This window comes from Equus quagga, chromosome 1, assembly GCF_021613505.1.
Source record: "Equus quagga isolate Etosha38 chromosome 1, UCLA_HA_Equagga_1.0, whole genome shotgun sequence".
NCBI lineage: Eukaryota > Metazoa > Chordata > Mammalia > Perissodactyla > Equidae > Equus > Equus quagga.
In genome coordinates this window covers 49799784-49825555 of record NC_060267.1, presented here as the reverse complement: position 1 = coordinate 49825555, position 25772 = coordinate 49799784, and the positions used below count along the sequence as shown (strand labels likewise).

General features: G+C 40.7%; 1 protein-coding gene across 1 annotated transcript; it reads right to left on the bottom strand.

The window, feature by feature from the left end:
* Positions 1-16079: 16079 nt before the first annotated feature.
* Positions 16080-21579, bottom strand: AICDA (activation induced cytidine deaminase). The gene is made up of 5 exons (XM_046668004.1): positions 21576-21579; positions 18853-19046; positions 16949-17219; positions 16545-16660; positions 16080-16133 (listed from the first exon to the last, which is right to left on the bottom strand). Exons 1-5 carry the CDS (start codon positions 21577-21579, stop codon positions 16080-16082), a joined length of 639 nt encoding a protein of 212 aa, XP_046523960.1.
* Between the last annotated feature and the right edge of the window lie 4193 nt (positions 21580-25772).

Below are 25772 nucleotides of genomic sequence, written 5' to 3'. Positions count from 1 at the left end.
AGACAGATGTGTGTACTTGTGTACAGACCTGGATGATGACTTTTGGCCTGCCCACAAAAAAGTACGTAATTTTTACACAATTTAATAAGAAGGATACTACTCCTATTTCTAGTGTTAATAATAGTCACTTAGCTTTACGGAGACCCTATACTTACTGAGAACTGGCATCCTCTGAAACTGGCCAAGGCAGTGTTTCTCAAACTGAGGTTCTTAAATTATCAGAGATAAACTACAACCTTTCATATAAGAATACCCTGGATCATCTGGAATAAATATTTTATAACTGAAAATTGTCAACGTCAAGAGAAGACTCAATGAGAGTACCAGGCACTGTGCCAAAGAAAGACTCACAGCAACCTGAACAAATTAAAATTATGGGACAGCTGGGCCGTCCTGGAACGCACGGTGGAATTCTGAGCTCAAGTTTCCATTGCTATGTAAGTTATCGCCATATTTATTTTGTAGTATATACTTACGACATCTCATATTTGTGTGAACCAATGTGAAAACATTTCATTAGGAATAATCACTGAAATCTTCTTAGTTAGGAAAAAAAAGTGTGGGAGTTTGTACTTCAAGTACATGATCACCACAGGCTCCTTCTAGTTTTGTCATTCTATCATTGACTGATCTTGTGTTTTTAAAACTCTAGTTCAACTTCACCAATATTTATGAAAGACTTCACAAACTTCTGTAGCTCACTGATTTCAATATGCTTTATCCTTCCTGGCTTAATTTTGGATTCAGATCTCATCTATGAGAAATGGTACATGAGGCCCCTGCGGGATTTAAATTAGAAGGAAAAAGAAACCAAATTTCATGGGCCATGACAGTTTTAAAACCCTAGAGGCGGGTTCTATTTGATTAACACTCAAGCCTGGTTATTTGTGCTGTGCAGATGTCATGGTCCAAAGATTAGAACAGCCTGTTATGCATCAAGCTAGCTAGCCTTTGCGCCCATCTCCCAATGGTGTGTGACTTCAGACAAGTTCTATCCGGAGCTGGCCCTCTCTCTCCATCTAACTCCTCCAGATCCTGGTAATCACAATCTTCCTCTAGCCTCTCCCCCAAGAGATGGGACAGCTCCTGAGCTGTTACTATCCCCAGGACACTTCACTGTCTCTTTTTGGCTTCCTTAAGTCCTATCCTTACCTTATAAATAATTAAAGTGTGCCATCTGTTCCTGCCACCATTCTGTTTTATGAAATCAATAGGAAATACATTCTTGCTCTGTCCAGATTTTGTAGGCATTGACAATATTTGGCGGTTGTCTTTTGTGGACCAGCATGTGGCTGCACATGTGAGTCAGTTGTTATGGCTTACAGAGAAAGGAATAAAGCAGACACCACCCCTCAACTTGGACACCCGTATGGCATGGAACCTAGGGACAACTCTCATATACCCAACTTCAGAGTGCAAGTGTCCAGAAGCTGTCTTGGGTCACATGCCCTTCCACTGCATCACGTATCAAAGATGATGGTCCCGGAGACAGAGGAAGGCCAGTTCTTCCTGAAGCATCTACTCTTTTTTTTCCATTTTTATTGGGGTTGGATACTGGTTTGTGAGCTAGAAGATCCAGCAAGGGAGTATCTGAAGAGAGGGGTTGTTGGAGATGAGAATCTAAAGGGCTTATTAATTCTATCACCTTAAAAACAAAAAAGAAAAGGGCAGTCTTTCAGTTTGGGCTGCAGGTAGGAGAGACATATCAAGAAGCAAACCAGTCAGTATGTCTAGCTCGGATTGTCTCTTGGTACCTGATGCTTTCACTTTATGCTACGACTTATCAAGTATCTTGGAAAAGCTGCAGGATGGTCTGCAGCTCTCCCTGGGCCTGTGATAGTGCACAATACTATGAGCAAGTTGCTAGGAGAAAGCCATAGCAGCTGCAATACAGTATACTCTTGGTAAAGGAGTGAATCCTATGGAATTTCTATGAAAGCGAGGTTGGTGGGCCAGTCCTATTCTCTGACAGATAAGCAGCAGAGATACTCTCCCAGGTTCTGACTGGTCATCAAGTAGAGAACTTGAACAGTGCTTTCCAGAATGATGCTATAAAATGAGAGCCATATGAAAGGTTATATAGCTAGGTAAACAGTGCAGGTAAAATAATCCAGAGTCTTAAAACAGTAAGGAAAATTATTTTATATCTTCCCAAATCCCAAATCCCCAAATGTGGAAATGCTTGTAGTTTCCTAGCTGTATCCCAAATCACATTTCCACAGAGAGTCACGTGCTTCCCGTGAATATCCTCATACCACAAGGTAACAAACTCTTGAACCCTCAATAAAGTTTTATATGTCCCTTCAAGACTTTTTTTTCCCCACAAAGAAACAGAAGTTACCCCCATATGATGAGTAAAGAACAATAAAACCATGCTGAAATACAGATTCTGGGCCGTCAGCTTCCTTTACGCTAGCCTAAAAGTTCACGCACAAACAAAATAAAGTATTGCATATCATAGAAATTTAGTCTTTTAAGGAAAGACTAAAACCATGTAGGGGTGGAAAATTTTTTCTTCTTTCCTTCTAGGTTCTTTTTTTTTTTTTAAAGATTGGCACCTAAGCTAACGACTATTGCTAATCTTCTTTTCTTTCTTTTTTTTTTTTTTTTTGCTTTCTCCCCAAATCCCCCGAGTGCATAGTTGTATATTTTAGTTGTGGGTCCTTCTAGTTGTGGCATCCTTCTAGGTTCTTTGGCTGGTCTAATAATTGCATTGACATAAGACAGATTAACAGGAGAAAAACAAATTTAATGTCACACATATGGGAACCTCATAGAAATATATGACTCAAAGAAGTGACCTAGGTAGGAAGCTTTTATAGCTTTTAGACAAAGAAACAATAAGTTTGTGAAGAATTGACAAGGCAGAGGGGTTTGGGCTTGGGGTAGTAAATTGGTTTATACAGCCTTCCCAGGGCTAAAATCCCTATCTCTGGTGACAGGGATGCCTTCTACTCTCCTGGCACAGGGAGGGTACCTTTCATGTGGGCAATTTATCTCCTGCATTCAGGGAGACAAAGGAGGGTCAGAGTGTCCTCCTTGTACCAACTTGTTCTCAAATACCTTTAATTCAAAATAATCTGTATGCCAAAGTGGCATATTTTGGGGTGGCATATTCTGCTCCCCTTCAACCAGAATATGTTAAACTTGAGAATGACAAGAGACCACCATCTATCTTTAATAAAACAAGAGACATTATCAGGAGTTAAAGGGAATACCCAGTGCCGTGTATGACCCGGGTGATGGGTGAAGGTATTCTTCACCAACTGGATGAACTCATGGCCTTGGGAAAGAGGTATATATAAGATAAAATCCTAAGTGATGGATCAAGGAGATAGCTAGGGACTATTTTAAGACCGATAGTTCTCAGGTAGTCCTTCCTTGAGGGATGTCTTATATTTTTTTATGAGATGATCAGTCAAGTATAGCCACAAGAGGAGACAGAGAGACTCGGGAAAAGTTATTATACTCATGAATTCTAGAGACAGGAGGCACAGCATACCACACAGGGCCACATGGAAGAACACCAGAGAGGTCAGGAGACAGAAGACCGGTGGGAACAGAAGGTTTAGGCCAGAGCCTTTGTTGGGACTTCCAGGGGGAAAGGCCAGGCGGGACAAGGTAAACAGTTTAGGATTGGCTAGTGTGAATGATTTCATTGAGCTCTAACCTATAGAGATGGTTCCTAGTTGCCTGGTAGCCATCTCAGGAAAGAGGAATATTGCCTTCTGGAGTGTATGGGCCAAATAGAGGAGGTATGGCTTTGGATTGGTTAGTGTGCATATCAAGGGCATGCTGAGTCCTTGCCATCTCTAAGAATTGGCTAGCCCCAGGAGGGTCAGCTTCTCCCCAGCCAGAAAGGTTTTATAAAGTGTCAAAACACGATAATATACAAAAAGAAAAAATATATATATATATATACAATACAGGGGACCCTACTCCACATCAATTGCCTATATTTACATGTAACATTAAATTTACATAAGAGTTGAGTTGGCTAATCGGCATGTTATATTTTGTTGACATTTAATTAAACGTTATTTACTTTGATTTTGCAGGAATTTGGCAATGGGGAGCTGGGTATTTTTGGGGTGTTTGTTTGCTTTTAGGTCTCAAACGGTTTTTAGACCCTTGAAAAACTCATTAGCCCTAGGGTAGCTCTGACTGCAGGCCATAACCTAGTCTATCAAATAGCCTGATGTCCTTAACCTGCCTTCACATTTTTCAGGACTGGTGGGTTGTGGTAACCCTCAACTTTTGATGAGTACCTTATGTGAAAATCGACACAGGAGGAACCATTTTAAAATAGAGCCAGAGTAGCCATTCCAGAGGAACTGCCTTGCTGATCTTGTTCCAAATCTTTGGACTGGGCCAAACCGCAGAAATCGAAATATAGTGATGTACACCTGAAATTTATATAATGTTGTAAACCTCAGTAAAAAAAAAAAAATCTTACCTCATCTTCCTCCTTTTCCCCATAGAAACTCTGAAACCCTTTCCTGTAATCAGGATACTATTTGAGTTTCTGTCTAAATCTGTGCTCCCTGAATTGCAATTCCTTGATCCCAAATAAACGCTTTGCCTCTTAAACTGTTTTCCATTTTTGAAGCTTGACACTTATCACCTCTGCACTCAGTAAGACCAGGCAAATTCTCTCTTGACTGTGTCATCCCCTGGGCTTCTGTGATACCAGGCATCAACTGACCTGATCCACCACAGAAGAGATGAAGCTGCCCGGCTCTGCATGGAATGAGCAGATATTTACTATTTGTCGTCCCCCAGGCAAGAGAGATTATGACCTGGTTGCAAGCAGTTTCAGCAGAATTAATGATTTGTAGATGAGCTTGACCTGTAGCCCAGTTTAAGATAATCAATCAATCAGAACAACATACATATCAAGTGCCTATTAAGTTTCAGATAATCTTCTAAGACAATAATGGACAAAACGAAACAGTACAAATCCTATAATTCTCTCTCATACACAGTGAAACTTCGTGAAAGAACAATTTCTGATTGTCGCTATTGATCCCCAATTCTTTACCGCCCGTTCATTCTTCAACCCAATGCATTCACCATTCCACTGAAGCCCTTATTATTTGCCTCCATACTGTTAAGCCAAATCAACACTTACCATCTTACCTCCCTCTAACCACTCCCTCTTTCTGAAAACTCCCAACTTCTTTGTCTCCATTTATGCCACTCCCTTGGTTTCCCTTTTTTCTCTGGATGTCTCTTCTGAGACTCATCTAGATTCTTTTTCCCTTCCTGCGCCTTACCTATCTGTGCTCCTCAGTTCTCCATCATTCTCATTCTATACACTTTCCCCCTTGGGCACATTATATATATACATGGATTCATTTAATAAAATATAAGGCTGATGATTATCAAATCTATTTTTTCCAACCCAGACTTCTATATACAAAGATTTGCTTGCTTTAACATGTCTCAACATAAACTAATTGTCTTTATCACTCTACTCTTTTTTTCTTCCTCTATTCTCTCTTTTGGTGGTGGGATCACCATTAAGTCATTCTTCAAAGCGGAAACCTAAGAATTATCCTACAACCTCTTCCACAACTAATTAGCCAAAGGTAGATGCTGCTCCCTGGTGTTCAAAAGTCCTTCCCTTCCCCATGACTCCAGTCCTGCTTTATTTATTTATTTATTTATTTATTATTTATTTGAGGAAGATTAGCCCTGAGCTAACTGCTGCCAATCCTCCTCTTTTTGCTGAGGAAGACTGGCCCTGAGCTAACACCAGTGCCCATCTTCCTCCACTTTATATGAGGGACGCCTACCCAGCATGGCATGCCAAGTGGTGCCATGTCCGCACCCGGGATCCCAACCAGCGAACCCCGGGCCACCGAAGCAGAACGTGCGCACCTAAGCGCTGCGCCGCCACCGGCCGGCCCACAGGTTGTGCTTTAACACCTTCATTCCTTTTATCCTTTTACGCCCTAACTGCAATACTATTTTAAGAAATCTTCCAGTCTCTAGTTGATCCTCTCTAATTCATCCTCTACAGTTGCTGTCAGAATGTTTCTAAACAACAAATTGGATCAAATTATCCCCCCTTTAAAAAAATCCTTTCAGATATTCTCCACAGCCTTCAGTTTAGAAATTGAACTCCTCAACTCCATACAGGGCTTTTCAGGGCAGGTTCCTGCTGATGGAGATCGACTTTATCTCCAGCCGCCTCCTCCTCCCCCCACAGTCAGTTACACCTCCTTAAATCTAAAGGTTTAGAGCACCGCTGTAAACCTCTCAGTCCTCCAACAGGCTGTTCTCTCTGCCGAGTGGATCCTTACCACTTTTCACTACTAACTTCTTTTAATTTAAGCAAGACAACTTGGAGAAAGCATGGAGGGAGCTTCTGGAAGGCTAGCAATGTTCTATTTCTTGGTCTTGGTGTTTGTCATGCGTTTATGAAAATACTCAAACTGTCACTTATGATTCATACGCTTTTTCCTATTTACATAATACTGCAGTTAAAAAATTATTTAAAACACAAAAAAATTAAGTTCCTGGGCAACCTGCTCTAGGAAGCCTTCTTTGAACCTTCAAGCTCATTAAAATGACCTCCTCCGTGCATATGTCTGCATATTTCTGTCAGATTGGATGTAATTGTGAATTTTAGTCTTTGCCTCCTCTGGGAGCTTTTTAAGGAAAACTGTTGTTCCTCATTAACTCTGTGGCACTGGCACCTGCTATAGTGTTTGACAAAATAGTAGGTGCTCAAAAGATACGTGACAGAGAAACAATTAACTCCTCTCCCTCTGCTTGAGGGGAATATGGCCAGCCTGGCCACTCATAGTCACCAGAAAATGGAATTCGATTCCACAGAGTTTTGACATAGGGCTCTATTCCTAACAAAATCAACAACTTTTACCAGAAACTGAAGGGCTGAGCTAAGCCTGAGTAGAGGAGAACCAAGATGCAAATTTTGAGAATAGACATATAGATTCAAAGCCTAGAAGCACAGAGATTAGAACCGAGGTAATTAATTCAATGAGACTAGAGTTTAGAGCACATACACGGCAGAAATAAGCCAAAGGGGTCCTGGGTGCTGGTGAGAAGCACAAGCTGGTGTTGGGGCTTTGAGTTGAGAGTTTAAGTGCCGTCAGGAACGTAGCGGGGGTGGGTCACACTGGCTTATGGGACCAGGGATAGGAGAGGCAGCCAGTTAGGCAAGGGACTGGGTGAGACCAGAGGCTCAGATGCAATATATTCCTCTTAAGGACAACTATCATCAAGGAGCAAAGCTCTAGGCAGTGGAGAAACCAGGGGTTTCCTTTTAATTCATTCTTTCTTTGCAACCTATATGTCTAGTCATTGACCCCACCAAATTAAGCCTCTTATAAACTGTTTCTTGCTCACATTTCTAATTCCCACTGATATCATGGAAGTAGTAACATATTTTGATTAGTTGGGGCAGTTAAATTGTCCCTCTTTGGGACATTTGAAAAAATTGCCAATTAGCCATGAGGGTTAGGAATAAAAAGCAGAGACGTTAAGGGCACCCATGATGAGTTGCACGCAAGTTAACGTATCAGGGAGCAGAAACTCTGAGTAAGCAGAGAGAGTCAGACAATAAGGGAGATGAACTCTTAGGGAGAAAAGGAGATGCTAAGAGAACAAAGGCCATGTAGTCCCTGAAAAAGAGACAGGAAAAAGTAGCCAACCACTAGAACCATCTCAGTTACAGACACTTTTCCAGTTAATGTCTCCATGTGGCTAATAAAATAAATCCCCTTTTTATAAGTAAATTGAGTTGATCTCTGTTATCTGCAACTGAACGAGCTATCCTAAGACAAGCAAGACAAGCGCCGACTTCAGAGTCACAGGTCCCTAAGTGTAAATCCACCTTGGCGAAGCTAACCCTGGGCTTGTACTGTAATGACTGGGTGAGGTCAAGGAGGCAAAGCAAGCAGCACCATGGCAGGCATGCAGGCTACACTCAAAGATGCTAACTCTGTGTGGTATGTGTTTCATGTGTCAACTTGGCTGGGCCCCAGTTATTCAATCAAACACTAATCTAGGTGTTGTTCTGAGATGTTTTGTAGATATGTCTAAAGTCCATAATCAGTTGACTGTATGTGTCTTAGATAATCTAGGTGGGCCCGAGTCAATTAGTTTAAAGGACTTAAGAACAGAATTGAGGCTTCCACAGAGACATTTCAGCTCAGAACTGACGCATCAGCTACGCTCTGCGATTCCAGCCTGCCCTTCCCGACAGCCTGCACTAGATTTCAGACTTGCTTTGCTACACACATGTGAGCCAAGTCCTTACTATACTTCTCTTACTGGTTCTTTCTCTAGTTGAACCCTGACTGATATACTCTCTTTCCTGCAGACTGCCTAACCCTCAAAAAGTGTGTCATAAATCACTGGTAGAAGAACGAAAATTTTTAGAGACAAAGAAAGACCCATGCTATCTCCTGGCTAGATTTACTTTACTGGAATTTTCTCAACTCCTGAAAGTGGTGGAAATATTCTATGTGTTAGTAAGTAAACACTAGAGAATATAAGATAATGAATTCCTATTGAGTCCTAAGTTTTAAATGATATTTTCTTCCATTTTAATTATTAGGTTTATAAGTTATACTTTTTTGCGGAAGTATATGGAGTAAAAAGTGAAAGTTCCTGGGGCCAGCCCAGTGGCGCAGCAGTTAAGTTCACACGTTCCACTTCGGCAGCCTGGGGTTCGCCGGTTCGGATCCTGGGTGCAGACATGGCACCGCTTGGCAAAAAGCCATGCTGTAGTAGGCATCCCACATACAAGGTAGAGGAAGACGGGCACGGATGTTAGCTCAGAGCCAATCTTACTCCACAAAAAGAGGAGGATTGGCAGAAGTCAGCTCAGGGCTAATCTTCCTCAAAAAAAAAAAAAGTGCAAGTTCATTTCCCCCAGCTTCTTCCTCTCATCCAGTTTTTCTCTGGAGATAACCATGGCTAATAGTTTGGATTGTATCTCTTCAGCTCTTTTGCTAAGCATATCTGTATATGTATATGTAAAAAAAGGTCTATCTATACACACGTATGCACATTAAAGCATGAATGAGATCAAGCTATACAAAATGCTTTAAAGCATTATTTTTCACTTAGCAACATGTTTTGGATATTTTTCTATGTCTCTCTCTATACATATATGTAGCCTTACATCATTCTTTTAAATTGCTGCATACTCTTACTAAGTATGGCTGTTTATAACATACTTACCATTTCACTATTGACCTTCAATTACTTTCAGTTTCTTTCTCCTACAATGTTGGAATAAATATTCTTGTATGTATAATCTTGGGTACACATATGAGAGATATTTCTACAGATTAGATTCTTAGAAATGGAATTGCTGCGTTAAAGAGGAAACATATTTAAAACACTGTATTTAGTTGACCCTCCCACCAAAGGTATATGGGATTGACTTTTTATCACAGTGCTATCATCAATCTTTAAAATACTTTTACTGACATCATAAAGATCACACCTGAGCCATTTATCACTCTATCTACAGGGATTTTTGGAAACATATTAATGCATTTTTTAAAACTTTTTGTCCAAAATCCAGGTAAATTTCAACCTCTTCTATCGATCCTTTATTGATTTATTCAACCGACAATAATCTATTTCTTCTACAAATCCAAAGCATTTGCTATTAACACATATTTGTCATTAAGTCATACAGCAACTTCACAAACTGCATTGTAATTGCATTGTTACTCAACTTCCTGACATTAGAATGACTAGGGAATTGTGGTCAAGACTATGGAAAGAATCCACAGTCAAATCAATCAGTGAGGAGATTAGTCGAATCCAATCAGGTAGTGAAGGAAGCTAGCTGCCACATGGTGGGGAGCGCCAGACTCCATCTACCCAAATCAAGTAACTAAAATTTGGTTGCTGAGAGTACTTGCGAGTCTCTCGTTGACAAATCAATCCTATAAAGGGGCTCATGGATCCCTTCTTACTCTAACAGAGTAAACCCAGAACGATGTAGTTCTCAGAGTCCTGTTCTGGTCTGGAATCTCTAACCCTCTGAGGAATAAGCAACTACATTATTGTCCCGAATTTTCAACCCATCTTAGGTATTAAATTCTATCATCTTGGGTAGATTAAATACTTTACAGCCCTATAAAGTTCTAGACTTAAATTTATAGATAATGAAGCAGATCAAACCATTTCTGTTAAAACTTTTGGTTTTAGTTCAGGATATAGTACGCAAATGTGATTTAAAGAACCTGACAGGGGCCGGCCTGGTGGCGCAGCGGTTAAGTTCGCACGTTCCGCTTCTTGGCGGCCCGGGGTTGGCCGGTTCAGATCCCGGGTGTGGACATGGCAGTGCTTGGCAAAAGCCATGCTGTGGCAGGCGTCCCGCATATAAAGTAGGGGAAGATGGGCACGGATGTTAGCTCAGGGCCAGTCTTCCTCAGCGAAAAGAGGAGGATTGGTGGCAGATGTTAGCTCAGGGCTAATCTTCCTCAAAAAACAAAAAAACAAAAAACAAACATATAGTATTTTATTTTTTCCATATTCATGGATTGTCTTTCTGGCCGGAATGTAAGCTTCTTGAACACAGACCCTGTGCTCTTTTTTTAAAAAATATATCTCTCATGTTGGTCACAATGCTATGTGCCTAGGAGTTGATCAGTAAATATTAGGAAGAACAAATGATGATTAATAGATTCAGCATTTATTTCTCATGTAATTTTCCTAAAAACAACGATCATTATCACCACCACAGAATAATTCTTAGTGTAATGTAATAAGAGTTAGTGAACACAGAAACTATTACACTAGACTAAGTAAGAGATGTTGATAGTTCCAACTAAGGTGTGTCAATGGCCTCCAGCCAAGGACCGCGAAGAACAAACCTGTAGTTGAACAAGTTGGATTTGTACTCTTTTTTTTTTTTTAAGATTTTATTTTTCCTTTTTCTCCCAAAGCCCCCCAGTACATAGTTGTGTATTTCTAGTTGTGGGTCCTGCTAGTTGTGGCATGTGGGACGCCACCTCAGCGTGGCTTAGATGAGTGGTGCCATGTCCGTGCCCAGGATTCGAACAGGTGAAACTCTGGGCCACTGAAGCAGAGCACGCGAACCTATCCACTCGGCCACGGGGCCAGCCTCTGGATTTGTACTCTTGCAGTGAGGGAGAACCCACATCGTGGGGAACCACAAGCTATGAAGTGTCTCCATAAGAAGGTATTTCTCTTACTGAGACATTTCATGGCTCTAAATTCAATTATAGAATGTGAGCTTTGGTTTGATGATGGGGGCGAGGCAGGGGGTCTAAGAAAATGGAGAATTGCTTTAGATTGGATATTGTGAGGGAGTGGCATCAATTCTATGACTGGATATGTCAATAAATCTTTAGGGAGGGCTGACTAGAACAAGGATAAAGCTGTAATTGGTAAAGAAGTAGCAGTCACTCACTTTAGCCTAGAAAGAGGGCATTTGGTATTTTGTGGGTAGCTTACACAACTTATAAAGGAGCTTTGCTTTCTATCATTTTGTCACAGTCTCAGAGTAATCTTGTCTGAGGTCAGTGTTCTATGAGATCGTTTACGTCCAACAGGAAAATACTATGGCCTGGCCGAATGTCAGGGCAGCCTTCAACTCTCAAGGGCTGCTTTTGTTTTTCTTGTTTTCTTTCTCAGGTCCTGGTAGAGGAGATAAAGAAAAGTAAGTAAATTCACGAGATGTGTAGCATATGAAGCTTACAGGACTGGATATGGAGGCGGAGGGTGATGTCAGGGGTGATTTCTAGGTTTCTGTCTTGCAAGCAGAGAGGATAGCAATTTTGTTCACTAAAATAGAACCAGCTTTGTGTTATCTTCCAACTTAACACCAAAAACATACGAAAAGTTAACATTATCATAGGCATTTGACAGATGAGAAATTAAGCCTTTACAGAGGTTAAATACCTTGCCCACTGTTGCATGGAATCAGAAGTCAGATTCAGCTTCGCCTGACTCCAAAGACATATTTACTTTAAAAAAATTATGATAAAATTCATGTTTATGTGAATTTTAACCATTTTAAGTATCCAGTTCATTGGTTTTTAGTACATTCACAGCGTTTTGCAACCATTACCACTTGAATTCTAGAACATTTTCATCACTCCAAAAAGAAACTCCATACCCATTATGTAACTATTCCCCATTCTCTTCTCCCTCTAGCCCCTGGTAAGGACTGATCTTTTTGTCTTTACGTATTTACCTATTTTGAGCATATCATGTAAATGGAATCATACAATATGTCATGTTTTATGTCTGGTTTCTTTCACTTAGCACAATGTTTTCAAGGTTCATCCGTGTTGTAGCATGTATCAGCACTTCATTCCTTCTTATGACTGAATAAGTGCCATCGTATGGATATATCACATTTGTATATCCATTCATCAGTTGATGGATATTTGAGTGTTTCCACTTTTTGGCTATTATGAATAATGCTGCTATGAATGTTCATGTTTAAGCTTTTGCTTGAACATGTATTTACTTATTTATTTATTTTTGAGGAAGATCAGCCCTGAGCTAACATCTGCTGCCAACCCTCCTCTTTTTGCTGAGGCAGACTGGCCCTGAGCTAACATCTGTGCCCATCTTCCTCTACTTCATATGTGGGATGCCTGCCACAGGATGGCTTGATAAGCAGTGCGTAGGTCTGCTCATGGGATCCGAACTGGTGAACCCTGGGCTGCCAAAGTGGAATGTGTGAACTAAACTGCTGTACCACTGGACAGGGCCCTGTATTTATTTTTTTAATTTATTTTTATTTTCATTTATTTTATTTTACTTTTTTGCTGAGAAAGATCTGCCCTGAGCTAACATCTATGCCAATCTTCCTCTATTTTGTATGTGGGTCACCACCATAGCACAGCCACCAACGAGTGGTATAGGTCCATGCCCTGGGGCTGCTGAAGCAAAGCATACCAAACTTAACATCTAGGCCCCTTGAACAATTTCTTTTTTAAAGGAAGATTGGCCCTGAGCTAACGTCTGTGTCCATCTTCCTCTACTTTGTATGTGGGACATCTGCCACAGCATGGCTTGATACAGCAGTACTCAGGTCCATGCCCGGGATCCAAACCAGCAAACCCCAGGCCGCTGAAGCCGAGCATGCAAACTTAACAACTATGCTACCGGGCCAGCCCCCTCTTGAATATGTTTTTAATTCTATTGGATATATACTTAGAAATGGAATTGATGGGTCATACAATAATTCTATATCTAACTTTTGAAGAACCACCAAATTGTTTTTCATAGCAGCTGCTCAATTTTACATTTCCACCAGCCGGTATAGGAAGGTTCCAATTTCTCCACATCTTTACCAACAATCATTATTACTGTATTTTGTGGTGGTTGTTTATAGCCATCCTAGTAGGTATGAGTGGTATCTCATTCTGTTCTTGATTTTCATTTCCCTAATGACCAAGGATGTTGAGCATCTTTTCATATGCTTATCAGCCATCTGTAAATCTTCCTCGGAGGAACGTCTATTCAAGTCTTTTGGTCATTTTTAAATTAGATTACTTTTTGTTATGAGTTGGAAGAGTTCTTTATATATTCTAGATAATAGACTCTTATCAGATATACCTGTAAACATTTTCTCCCATTCTGTGAGTTGTCTTTTTACCTTCTTATTACTGTCCTTTGATGCACAAAATTTTCTAATTTTGATGAAGTTTTCTTTTTTTTGTTGCTGTTGTTGCTTGTGCTTTTGGTGTCATATTTAAGAGACTGTTGTCATGTCCAAGGTCATGAAGACTTCCACCTCTGTTTCCTTCTACGGGTTTTATAGTTTCAGTTCTTTTTTTAAAAATTTATTTTTTTGAGGAAAATTAGCTCTGAGCTACTATCTGCCACCAATCCTCCTCTTTTTTGCTGAGGAAGACTGGCCCTGAGCTAACATCCATGCCCATCTTCCTCTACTTTACATGTGGGACGCCTGCCACAGCATGGCTTGACAAGTAGTGAGTAGGTCCACACCCGAGATCCAAACTGGTGAACCCCAGGCTGCTGAAGCGGAACGTGTGAACTTAGCTGCTGTACAACCAGGCCAGCCCCTATAATTTTAGTTCTTACATGCAGGTATTTGATAAATTTTGAGTTACTTTTTGTAAATGGTATGTGGCAAAGGCCAAAATTCATTATTTTGCTTGTGGATATCCTGTCATCCCAGTACCATTTGTTGAAAAGACTATTTTTTCTCCCATTGAATGGATCTGGCATCCTTGTCAGAAATCAGCTGAACATAGGTGTATGGGCTGATTTGGGGACTCTCAAGTCTATTCCATCATACTGACTTTTTAATTTGACTTTTCGTAAATCACTTTTGGAATTATTTTACTTGGCATTTTATCTCCAAAACTCACAAATCATTTTTTCAGTTGATTGAAACGAGCCAGAATCAAATTTGATGTTTGAAAAATTTACTGAAAGTCAAGAGAAGGGTTTCATAGCAATGTTATTACAATGTTAGCCTATGTTACAATTATATACTTTGCTATTAGAATCATTGCTAAAGGCATAACTTTATGAGACATCAGGAATCCATCTAACATATCAGAAAAGGAAATTATGACAATAAAAATATTAGACACTATATAGCATAATATAAAATATGAATGAATACATGAAGTAAGGATTTTTAACATTTAACTCTTTCAAAAACTTATGTACAGTAAGACTAAAACAATACAATTATGTATTCAACTTTTTCTGTGGATTGTTTACCTGCATTGCAAGGGTTGCAATCAAGGAGGACTGCTGGGACTAATAGGCACTCTCTGCCATGTTGGCTCCCTATATTTTGTTGGATAAAATGCTATCTCCTTGCAATACTCTGTCAATCCTTCCCTCCCAAATATTTTGTCACATTCTCTTATACAGTGAACATTTCGAGAGAAGCACCACATACATACAAAAAGTAGAAGATCTTTACCTGGTTGGCATTACTAGGGTTAAAAGATCCATTGGAAAGAATAGATTTTTCTCGGGGCCAACCCCGTGGCCGAGTGGTTAAGTTCACGCGCTCTGCTACAGCAGCCCAGGGTTTTGCTGGTTTGGATCCTGGGCATGGACATGGCACCACTCATCAGGCCACGTTGAGGCGGCGTCCCACATGCCACAACTAGAAGGACCCACAACTCGAATATCCAAATTTGAACTGGGGGTTTTGGGGAGAAAAAGCAGAAAAAATAAAAAGAAGATTGGCAATAGTTGTTAGCTCAGATGCCAATCTTAAAAAAAAACCAATAGATTTTTCTCTTCTCAAAATTCAAGCAACTCCCTTCCAAACGTTCACTAATTATATGCAAAATTTGTGGTTGTGGTTTCTAAACTATGGACTTCGTTAAAAGGATCTGTGTTTCCAGACTTATTACTTGAGGCATCAACTCACTTTTAGAACATCCGCATATTCATTTTAAGATCCTTTGTTATGAAATAGCCTGAAGGTGACCATGCACATTCTATACCAAGAAAAAACCCTCTTACGTACAAACATAAAAACATGCCTCAGACAATGAAAACATACAGCACATGCTTGGATATTAATGCTTTGAAGAGAGGGTTTGGGGTTACAATCACCCAGATTCTCTCATTAGGAGGTTCTATAGATCATAAGTGAATCCCAAAGGAAAAGAATAGAAAAATCTATCACTAATACCATTGAAAACTCAGAATAAAGCAAATAATAAAAGATAGTGATTATAAAAACACTTGACCCTCTCATCATGCTTTTAAGGATTTACCTTCTGCTTTCTCCCTGCCTAAAAGTCATGGAACATCTGACACTTTAAGTGCTCCCAAGCCCTGCAGTTCTAGCGTTTCACGGTAGGGGGCGTCGTTGCATTAAAACAGCCCCAGTTGGTTGCAGCATCATCCTGGTGGGCCTGTGTTCCCCCTCTATTTTCAAGAGATACATATATATATATATTATAAAGCCATATATATGAATATTTTTTCTCTAAACTCTAAGAAAGTGAGAGTTGAAGAAAAACAGCGTTCTTGAAGGGATGTTCTTTCATTCACTATCTTCAGAGATACTTCATTGTATGTGACATTCTTGGAGGTTGGTGTCAAAGTCCCAAAGTGCGAAATGCATCTCGTAAGTCATCCACCTCATATAGGGGCTGTAGAGAAGGAGAGAAATAAACTGAGTGGATGACTGTGTAACATTTTGGAAAAAAGTAAGTTGGGAAGGAGAGGGAAGAGGAGAGGAAGAATTCTACCAAGAGGGAAACACAATCCTGAGGAAGTCGAACAGAAAGCCGACAAACGAAAGAAAGACAGGGGAAGGGAAAGGAATCATAGCAGAGGGCTCTGAATTGTGAAAGAGCAGAAGAGTAAACTCAACTGTAAGAAAAATGACAACAAAAAAGACAGAGAAAATAAGGCTTTCATCAGAGGAAAAATAAGGAGAGAGTGATAAATACACACACACACACAAATATACAAAAACGTAAGAAATATAAGAAAAGAAAATATAAGCAACTCGAGGAAAAGATGACTTTGGAGAGAGGAAGAATGAGAAGCATTCTTACCAAAAGGATGCGTCGAAGCTGTCTGGATAGTCGGACCGAATTTTCATGCAGCCCCTCCCAAGCTTTGAAAGTTCTTTCACGATTTTCCACAAAAGTATTCCAGCAATAAAAATAATCTTTAAAAAAGGAGGGGGGAGGGGTAAAAGATAAGTCAGATCCCAGATCAAGAGGAAAGAAAGAAAACCCCAGGCCCTTTTAAATTCTCGTTTCCCCCAAACCCTCGTGTCCAAGCCATTAATTCTTTTCCTCCAATTCTGGTTGATAATTTTTGGCTCCAGGGGTGAGCTAGAACCCTCGTACCATTCTATCCCCTTAATTTCCTCCCTGACTCTTTTCCATCTGAATTGCAGTCCAGAATGAGAGCTGCTGCACTGAGCCTGCGCAGAAAAGGGTCCCCTGCTCACCTTTGAAGGTCATGATTGCGATTTGGACCCCAGCGCGGTGGAGCCGCCGCAGCCCCTCGGGCTCAGCCTTACGGTCCTCGCAGAAGTAGAGGCGCGCGGCGAAGATCCTCAGGCTGAGGTTGGGGTACCCTCTTAGAAAGTCGGCCACGTGTCGGGCGCAGTCGTAGCAGGGGCTCCAAGAGGTGAACCAGGTGACGCGGTAGCACCGGCCAGGGTCCAGGTCCCAGTCGGAGATGTAGCGCAGGAAGAGCAATTCCACGTGGCACCCGGACTGGGGAGAGAGCAGAGGGCTCAGCTGCTGTTTACTGATCTTTATTGTGGTGCTGGTAGCTTTACAGCCATTAATTCATCTCCCTCCCACAGTGCTCTTTTTTGGAGTGTCTGCGGTTTTCTCCTCATGTTTCAGAGAGGTTAAGCAACTGCCCGAAAGAGCACAGTGGTAAGTGGTGAGCCCAAACCCTTTGCACCCTTGGCCTTTCAGAGAGGAGAAAGGCTATGGATTTTCTGTGGAATGGGGAGGATGAAATCTGTTGTGTGGCTGAAGAAGCATCACGCTATCTCAGTAGAGATTTAATTTGTGCCTGTGAAGTTACCTTTTGCCCCTTTGAATTGAAGTAAAATGGCTTGGCAGCGGCTGTTGATGTAACATGGTGGAAATACACTGGACCACTAGGTGGAGGGAGGAAAATTTGTGGTTGGGAGGACTGGAATATGGTGAGGCGGACAGAGTGGGCATGGTAAGAGGCTAAGAGAGGCTGGTGTGGGCTAAGAGCAGGTAAATAAGGTGTCTGCTCCTTGTATGATCCCCGTAACTGTAATAACCACAATAGGGAGATGTAGCAAGTCCACTTAGTATTGCAGAAAAGTCATGAGTCCTGGAACCTGAAGACCTAGGTTCCATTTCCTGGCATCACCACTCATGTGACTTAGACAAGTTATCCAACTCTGGGATCTTCTAATTTCTTATCAGGAAAATAGGCTGGCATTCTGAGGATTAAATGACAGGGAAGTAAAGGGTTGGTGACAGCAAAGCCTTCTATAGTTAGGATGTATCATATCGCCAAATAGGAAAGAGATTAGTATGTAAAACAATTGCAGCAAGATCATTTGTACAATGCAAATGGAGGCAAAGAAAACTGAATAGTAAAATAAGCAGTAAGCAATGAGTCAGACAACGTCATTCACTCGTGGATTCTTCCCTGGGCCTCCAAGACCAGATGTCGCCGCATGTTATGAGCGGGGGAATGTTCATTGGCAGAAGCTTCTGTAAACCCATCTGGATTTTGGTGAAGAAGTCTCTTGGAAATGTAATTCTCTGATCTTCTGGACGCTGAGAGATTGATTTCATTAATTAATGATTTGAAGCTTCCCTGAGTTTTCTGGGGCACGCCATGCTGAATTTATTCACTGGCCTAAGATCTATGTGAGCAACAGGGAATAGAAATCATTTGGAAAATAGAATTGAATCATTATTAATTTTTCCTGAATTTTTCTTCCTTAATTTTCAAAAATTCAAAAGCCTGTTTTTTGCATTTAAAATTTAGCTTGAATGAGCAGACAATGTTCCTCCAAGTCAAAAGGCTCCTCCCTTTGATTTCTCCCTTAATCTCAAAGGCAAATCGGATGCTGGGGAAAGGAGAGGAAAGTTTGGGGGCAGTTATTCTTGGCCTTGAAGCAAGATATGGCATTAATGTGCCCAGCACGATTGGGGAGGATATTAAATGACATCCTTTGGTGCATATCTATTATGGTTGCATGGACATGCAAAAAAGAAAAAAAACGGATTTGAGGACTCTAGTGGAAACATAAATGCGAAACAGGCTAAAAGTGATACCATCAGCAGGTGACTCGAAAGCGCCCCCAGTTCAGCTTTTCACTGCCTGGGAAGCAAATGTTAGTGATACCTTGTTTCGAAGGTGACCAAAGTCCAGTGAAAAGGAGGTGGCACTGTCCCGCCGCTTCACCACATAGCACAGGTAGGTCTCGTGGCGGCCCTTAGCCCAGCGGACATTTTTGAAATGGTAAAGAAACTTCCTCTGCTTCATCAGGAGGCTGTGGATGAGAGGAGGGAGAAAAATGAAGGAGCACAGATCATTCTCTGGTCACTGCTGGCTTTCCTCCAGCTGTTGTCTTTTTTATTCTGTAATTAACTTGGGCCAAACCAGAGAGAATGCTCTGGTTTCCTTTGCTGGATGCCTGAGACCTACTGAGCTTGGAATCTCTTATAAACCTCTTTTTATGCTTATATTTAAGATCAGTGGAGAGATAGAGAAACCCCAAAGCCATTCGAGCTCACAGGACAGTCTCCTCCCGTGGCTGTCTTCTCCGTGCTGGTAACTCGGAATTACAAACTTGTTCCTCAGTCCCATAATTATGTTTCCAGGTTTCCCCGCCAATCTCTACCCACATGTCCAATGTGTACTTCAAACTCAACATGGTCAAAAGAGGATTCCTAAAGTGCCTTCTGTCCTGACTGGCCTGCCCGTCCTCCTGACTTTCCCATCTCAGGTAACCAGGCTAAAAGCTTCAGACCATTTTGATTCTTCTCCTTCTTCATTCTTCATATTTAATTAATGATGTAAATTTATTGATTTAAGCCTCCAAACATTTCTTGAATTTGCACCTGCTCTATTTCCTCTGTTCCCTGCTTCAGTCCAAGCCCTTATCTTCCTTCACGTTAGCTGTTGTCCTGGCCTCTTCACCAGGCTCTCTGCTTCCATTCCCTCCAAAATAACATTCTCCGTGCTGCACCAGAGGGATCTCACAGAAACCCAGGTGGACCGTGTCATTTCCATGCTGAAAAACCCCTAACGAGTCTCTTCTGCCCACAGGATGAACTTCAAACTCCTTAATATGATATTTAGGCCAGTTTTTACATTTGGACATCAATCTACATTTCTAGCCTCGTTTCCTGGTGCTTTTTCCCTCCCTTTCCCACCAATTCGGGTCCCTCTGCAGCAGATACTCACCCCGCCACTCCTTTCCTTCGGCTTTTTCTTCCCAGCCACCTTGCTGCCACACGTCCTCTCACTGAATGGTTCGCTATAAGTTTTTCCACTGGGCAAACCCCACACATCCTTCAAAGCCTGACCACAGTTTCAACTCTTCTAGTAACACCTTTCTCGCTACCACTATCCCCAAACTTCTAGGCAAAAATCGAGCAATAACAGCAACAAAAACCCTCCTGTAGTTTCCCATTGTTCTCATTGGTCCCGCTTATCCCTGTCAAAGGGGTAGCTGTCCTCTGTTACAACTGATTGCTGACATCTCTGTTCCCCAACTAGACTTTCTGCATTTTGAGGTAGAAAGTGTCACCTTATGAGTAATGTTTTCGTTTTCAAAGTCTAAGAGCAATGCTTGACTGTTGTCAACTTAAGTACTACAAAAAAGTAGAAAGTTTTAAATTTTAAAATATTGAAGAATTTTAAAATTTAGAATCTCAGTGTCCAGTGATAATTAGACATAGTGTCCAATGATGATTACTGTTAAAAATCTTGTTTTTCATTCCGGTCTTTTTATAGGTGTATATTTACATGATTTTGATTATACAGATTTCATACGTAGTTTGGTACCCTGCTGCTTTTTTTGACTCGGCTCTCACCATGATCTAAATATTACGCTGTGTTGTGCACACGCGGGCACTGGTTGCTCTTCCTCTTTGTTTCCTGGCTCCCCGCACAGTGTCTTCCCTATCATAAGCACCAAATCAAATTGAATTTGTGGAAATACTCTCTACCAATCAAGTTTTTTACCGTTGTGAACATCACACAAGCTATAGAGTGTGGTTGATATGAAAGCACTAATAGTTTTGTCCTGAGTCTTTCCCACAAATGTATTTATCCAATTTGCGGAGATAATGCTGCCACCTAATGGCACCGGGCAGAAGTGCAAAGAACTTGTAAACGTAAAGACCTAGCCAAGGATTTGAATACGGTTTGCTGGCAAGAGAATTGAAACTTTTTTCACCTTTTTTTTTTTTTTACATTGAGGTATAATTTACATATTTAAAATGTACAATTTAAATGTACATTTTAAATGTACAATTCTATGAATACTGGCAGATGTAAACACCCCAAACTGTTACCACAATCAGGATATAGAACATTCTTGGGGTACCCCGCCCCCCAAATTCCCTCATCCGCCTTTTCAGTCAATGCATCCTCTCTCCCCCAGGCAACCGCTCATCTGCTTTCTGCAGCTATAAGTTACTGTTCACTTTCTAGAATTTCCTATGAATCATACATCATCTCTTCCTTTGTGTCTGACTTTCACTTAGCATAATGGCTTTGAACTTCAGCTGTGCTGTTACATATATCACGAGTTTGTTCCTCTCTACTGCAAAGCAATATTCTATTGCACGGATATATAGTACATTTCATTTAGCGATTCACCTGTTGATGGACGTTTGGGTTGTTTCCACTTTGCGGCTAGTGTGAATAAAGCTTCTACGAACATTCATGCACCAGACTTCGTGTGCATGTATTTTGAGAATTGACATTTTAACATGCGATACATGTGACAGATCCTGAATTTAAAAGTTAGGTACCCAAATGTCAACTTTAGCAAGTAGATAAGCAAGGACACGAGTTTTTTATAGCTGTCTCATTTTAAATGTCCTGCTTCACACCCATGACGCTTATTGGAATACACTTTAAATCCTAAGGCAGAGAACTAGACTTATCACCAGTATACACATGTGTATAACAAGCAATATAAAAACGATTCAATCATATTTTAGAATTAAAAGTGTATATTTGGCAGGAATCTGGAATGGATGCTAGCAAGGATCTAATAATAATTGGCTTTATTTTGAATGACAATAATTTCCTATGTAATCACCGTAGCACCACCATCATTACTATTACTATTGTTACGTAATTAGCATACAATAATCCTTAACACATATAAATTGAATACTTAATAAGTGCTTAATAAATACTAAAGAGAAAGAAAAAAATTTTCTCCTTGGGACCCAGTGAGTTTTAAACAGACCAAGCACCATCTCTTACCGGTCAATTCCTTTTACACTTAACCTACCCTCCTGGGCTGTATGGATAAGAAGGTTGGGGACAGGAGGGACTGCATCAGGCACTGCGGGCCGTGTGGTGAGAATCTGTTACCGAAGAAAAAGTGTTCTGGGAGGATAGAAAAGGAAGTGACATAGGTAAAGAGATTCAGACGGACTTGACCTCCTGCCCTGCATGAAAATGCAGTTGTCCTTTCCTGTTTCTGTCAGAGGTTACCACAGTGAAGCGAATTGCATGATTGTGACCTGTTAATTAACTTTCTCGATCCATCGCTTCCTTCAGCTCTAGCTAGGAGCCTGTTTCCAGTACCTGTTCTCTTGGTTTCTCTTCTGGGTACAAAGGGCTTCGCAGAGGCAGTTTTTCAGGCCTGCAGGTTGACAGCTGCTCTGGACAGCTGTGCTCCCTGAGGCAGAACACTGCTGCATCCCCAGCAAGGCAGACCAGAGACAAATGGGTTAAAAATAAAAGTGACGAAGTCCTCTCCTGCTGTGTGCGTGCTGTCACTAATGCGCTCTGCAGATATTATTTTTCTTAATGATGATTATATATTTCCCTTTTTCTCCTGTTGCAATTTCATCTTTTCTCCTTTTTTGTCTTTCTCTGAATTTCAAATACTGATTTTACCTTTGCTTTGCATTTCATTATATACAAATATCTCCCCTGAACCCTTTACCTCTGACATGCCTTAGGTTAGTTTTCAAAATCTCGTTGTGAACTGAGCAGACATTTGACATTTTTGCCCTCAAGAAAGTTTTCTGAAGAAAACTTAATCTACTGTTAGAAATCTTAACTCTAGAGTGTAAATTCTTTGTAAAAGAATTAAATCGAGATAAAGTATATAGATTAGGTATGATTCTCATGCATTTGTATAATCATAAAAGTAGGAATAGAATAAGTTCTGTCATAATAACTTCATTGTTATAAACTGCATGTGAAGACATTATGAAAATCTTACAGAATATACCTTTAAAAAGTAAGTTAAGCCAAGTATGAAGAAATTGAAAGACTAAGTAAATAGTAAAAATGCCATGAACTGCCTAACAATTGGACCTATAACATTAAATAACTTGCTTGACTGAATTTTTCTCCTTATAATAGACACAATCATAGTGACTTTCAAGCAATTAATTTTGAATATTGGCATTAAAAAATAATTTCCTTACTATGTAACTAAATTTTTCAGTACAGTCTCCCTAGGAAAGTTCATCTGCAAGTGCTTTTGTAATTGAATATTTACAAAATTATGATTGCACTTACCACTACTGTTTTTAGTATAGTATAGTACTGCTGTTCCCTTTTCCTGATTTGAGTCTCAAAAGCATTTGATGTATTAATAATATTACCATGAACCAGTTCTAAGTGCAGTCCAATGTCAGGAAGAGTCAATACAGGGTGCATAAAAGTTCTTTTGAAAATGGAAAAGAGAGGATGTAAGATCTGAACATGTAAGCAGACAGCATGTAAGATCTGAACAGATGAGACAGATCCAGAAAAGTAAGTGTGCATATTGACCAAGCAGATCTTGTGAGTCAGAGAGTGACAGGAGAGAAAGGGATAGCCCCTAATCTCATTCCTCAGATTTGCTCTGGGAGAAAAGCCAGGGTGACTGCCCATGAGAAGAGTGCTTTACCTGTCCATGGTGGAATCCAGGGTGTCTTTCTTGCCTCCCTGAAAGACTCAGGCCAAGGAAAGCTTGCCTCAAGCACTGCTGCTTCACTGACTGTCTGACAATGCGCTGGCCCCTACATTCAAATTTGAGCTTGCCCTTCTGGGCTCCTCCCCCCACAGCATCACCACCACCAGGTACCCCACCAGCCTTCCTCCTGTTTGGGTTCAGTAAAGATGGGCGGGGCTGTCACAGGCAGAGTCAGATGGCTGAGGGCCACACTCTGCTTAATGTATAGGTTCCTTTAGGGCTGCTTCTCTAAAAATGCAGTCCATGCCCCACAGGTAACAAAGATCAGGAGTCAGTAGCAGTAGAAACTTTGTAAATTGTAATCACGGTAAGAAATAATATCTTTAATTTTAAAAGCATAATAATAATAATAATAGTAATATTGATTTAAATAGCATCTTGTGTTCCGTGAGCTGAAATCATCTATTCCCTCCTTTAATTACACAATATCTCTGAATCTCAATGGAGACCAGAACTAACAGCTCCTTCTTTGTGGTTGAGCAAGGAAACTCAGTTATACGGGACTTAGAACATAGAAATTTTGCCTCTCAAACCACTGACTTTCTTTTCTTTCTGATGCATTACAAGAATTGCTAGAAAACAAGATGATTACACCAGTTATTTATGCATAAGCCATCTTTTCCACGAAAGCTATATATTAATTTGAAGTCAGAAGCAGCAGCATCCCAAACAATAAAAAAAATGTTTATTTCATCAGGCAGAAGCAGCATCTGAATGACTGCATCAAACTTGGAAAACAGGTTGGGCTTTTCAAATAAGAGGCTTTAAGTTCCTGATCTCATACAACTTGGTCTATTAAAGATTTTGCTTCTCTCTCCTACCTCAGTCCACATGCAATCTATTTATTCATTCAATAGAAACTTGATACCTACTGCATGATAGAAACTGTGCCAGGTGCTGGGGATACAATGGTGAGCAAAGCAGCTAGGGTCCCTGCTCTCTCTTCCTGCCTCAAGGCTTTAAGTACCATCTATGCATTGATGTTTCCCAAATCTATGGTTCTAGCTTGGACCTCTCCCTTGAACTCAAGGCAAGTGTGTCCAACTTCTGCCTCAGCATGTCCATTTGGATGTTTGATGGGGATGTTTAGGCATCTCAAACATGCCTAAAAGTGAGCACCCAACACATAACCAGCTTCTCTTGCCGTCCTCCTTATCTCAATGGCAATGTCATTCTTCCCATTGCTCAGGTCAATCTGACAGTTTTCTTTTGATTCCTCTCTTCCTTTTAAGTTCTGTGTCCGATCCTTTAGCAAATCTTGTTAACTCTATTTACAGAATAAATCCAGGAACTGACCACTTCACGACCTCCAGGTCCAAGCAACCTGCGTTTTGCATTTAGGCACCCACCTGGTCTTCCTGCTTTCATTCTTCTTCAGTTACAGTCTCTTCTCCACACAGCAATCAGAGTAATCCCTTTGAAACATTTTAGATCATGTCATTTCTCTGTCAAAATGCTCCTTGGCTCCTCGCTCTCTCAGTAATAGCCTGTATCCTTATAATGGCTCACAAGACCCTCTGTCACCTGCCCCTGCCTTCCTCTCTGACCTCTTCACCTTCCACTGTCTCTCTCGTTCATGCAAAGAACACACACTCCAGCCTCTGCCTTTGCACTGGCTGTTCCCGCTGCCTGGAATGTTCTTTCCCTCTATGTCATTATGGCTTGATCCCTTATTGTATGTCTTTACTCAAATACTCCTTTGCAGTTGACTCTTTTCCTGGTCGTCATATCTAAAACTTCAACTATATCCCACAATTCTGATGTTTCTTTTCCCTAACTTATATTTCTCTTTAGCACTTATCACTTAAAATATACCATTATCTGTGTTCCTTATTGAATCTTAGGTCCAGGAGAGGAGGAGTTTTTGTCTGGTTTTTTCCTTTTCCCATAGATATCCCTGGCACCTAGTACAATACTGGCATATGGTAGACATGGAATGAATGTTGGATGTTGAATCAATTAGGGTCTCGTGGAACTTACATTCAGGTGGGAAGGACACATTCAAGTAACCGAGTATGTAAAGAGATAATTAAAATGGATGTATGCTATGAAAGAAAAGCACATAGCACATAACAAGCCGTCTGACTGGCCTGGGGATCAG

Bases quoted from the DNA above. Each gene is read 5' to 3' on its own strand.
- AICDA (XM_046668004.1), bottom strand. The intron at 16,661-16,948 runs GTGAGCAGGGGA...CCTTTTTTAAAG, and splicing joins CGCAATCATGACCTTCAAAG to ATTATTTTTATTGCTGGAAT. The intron at 16,134-16,544 runs GTAAGAATGCTT...CCTTCTCTACAG, and splicing joins AGCTTCGACGCATCCTTTTG to CCCCTATATGAGGTGGATGA.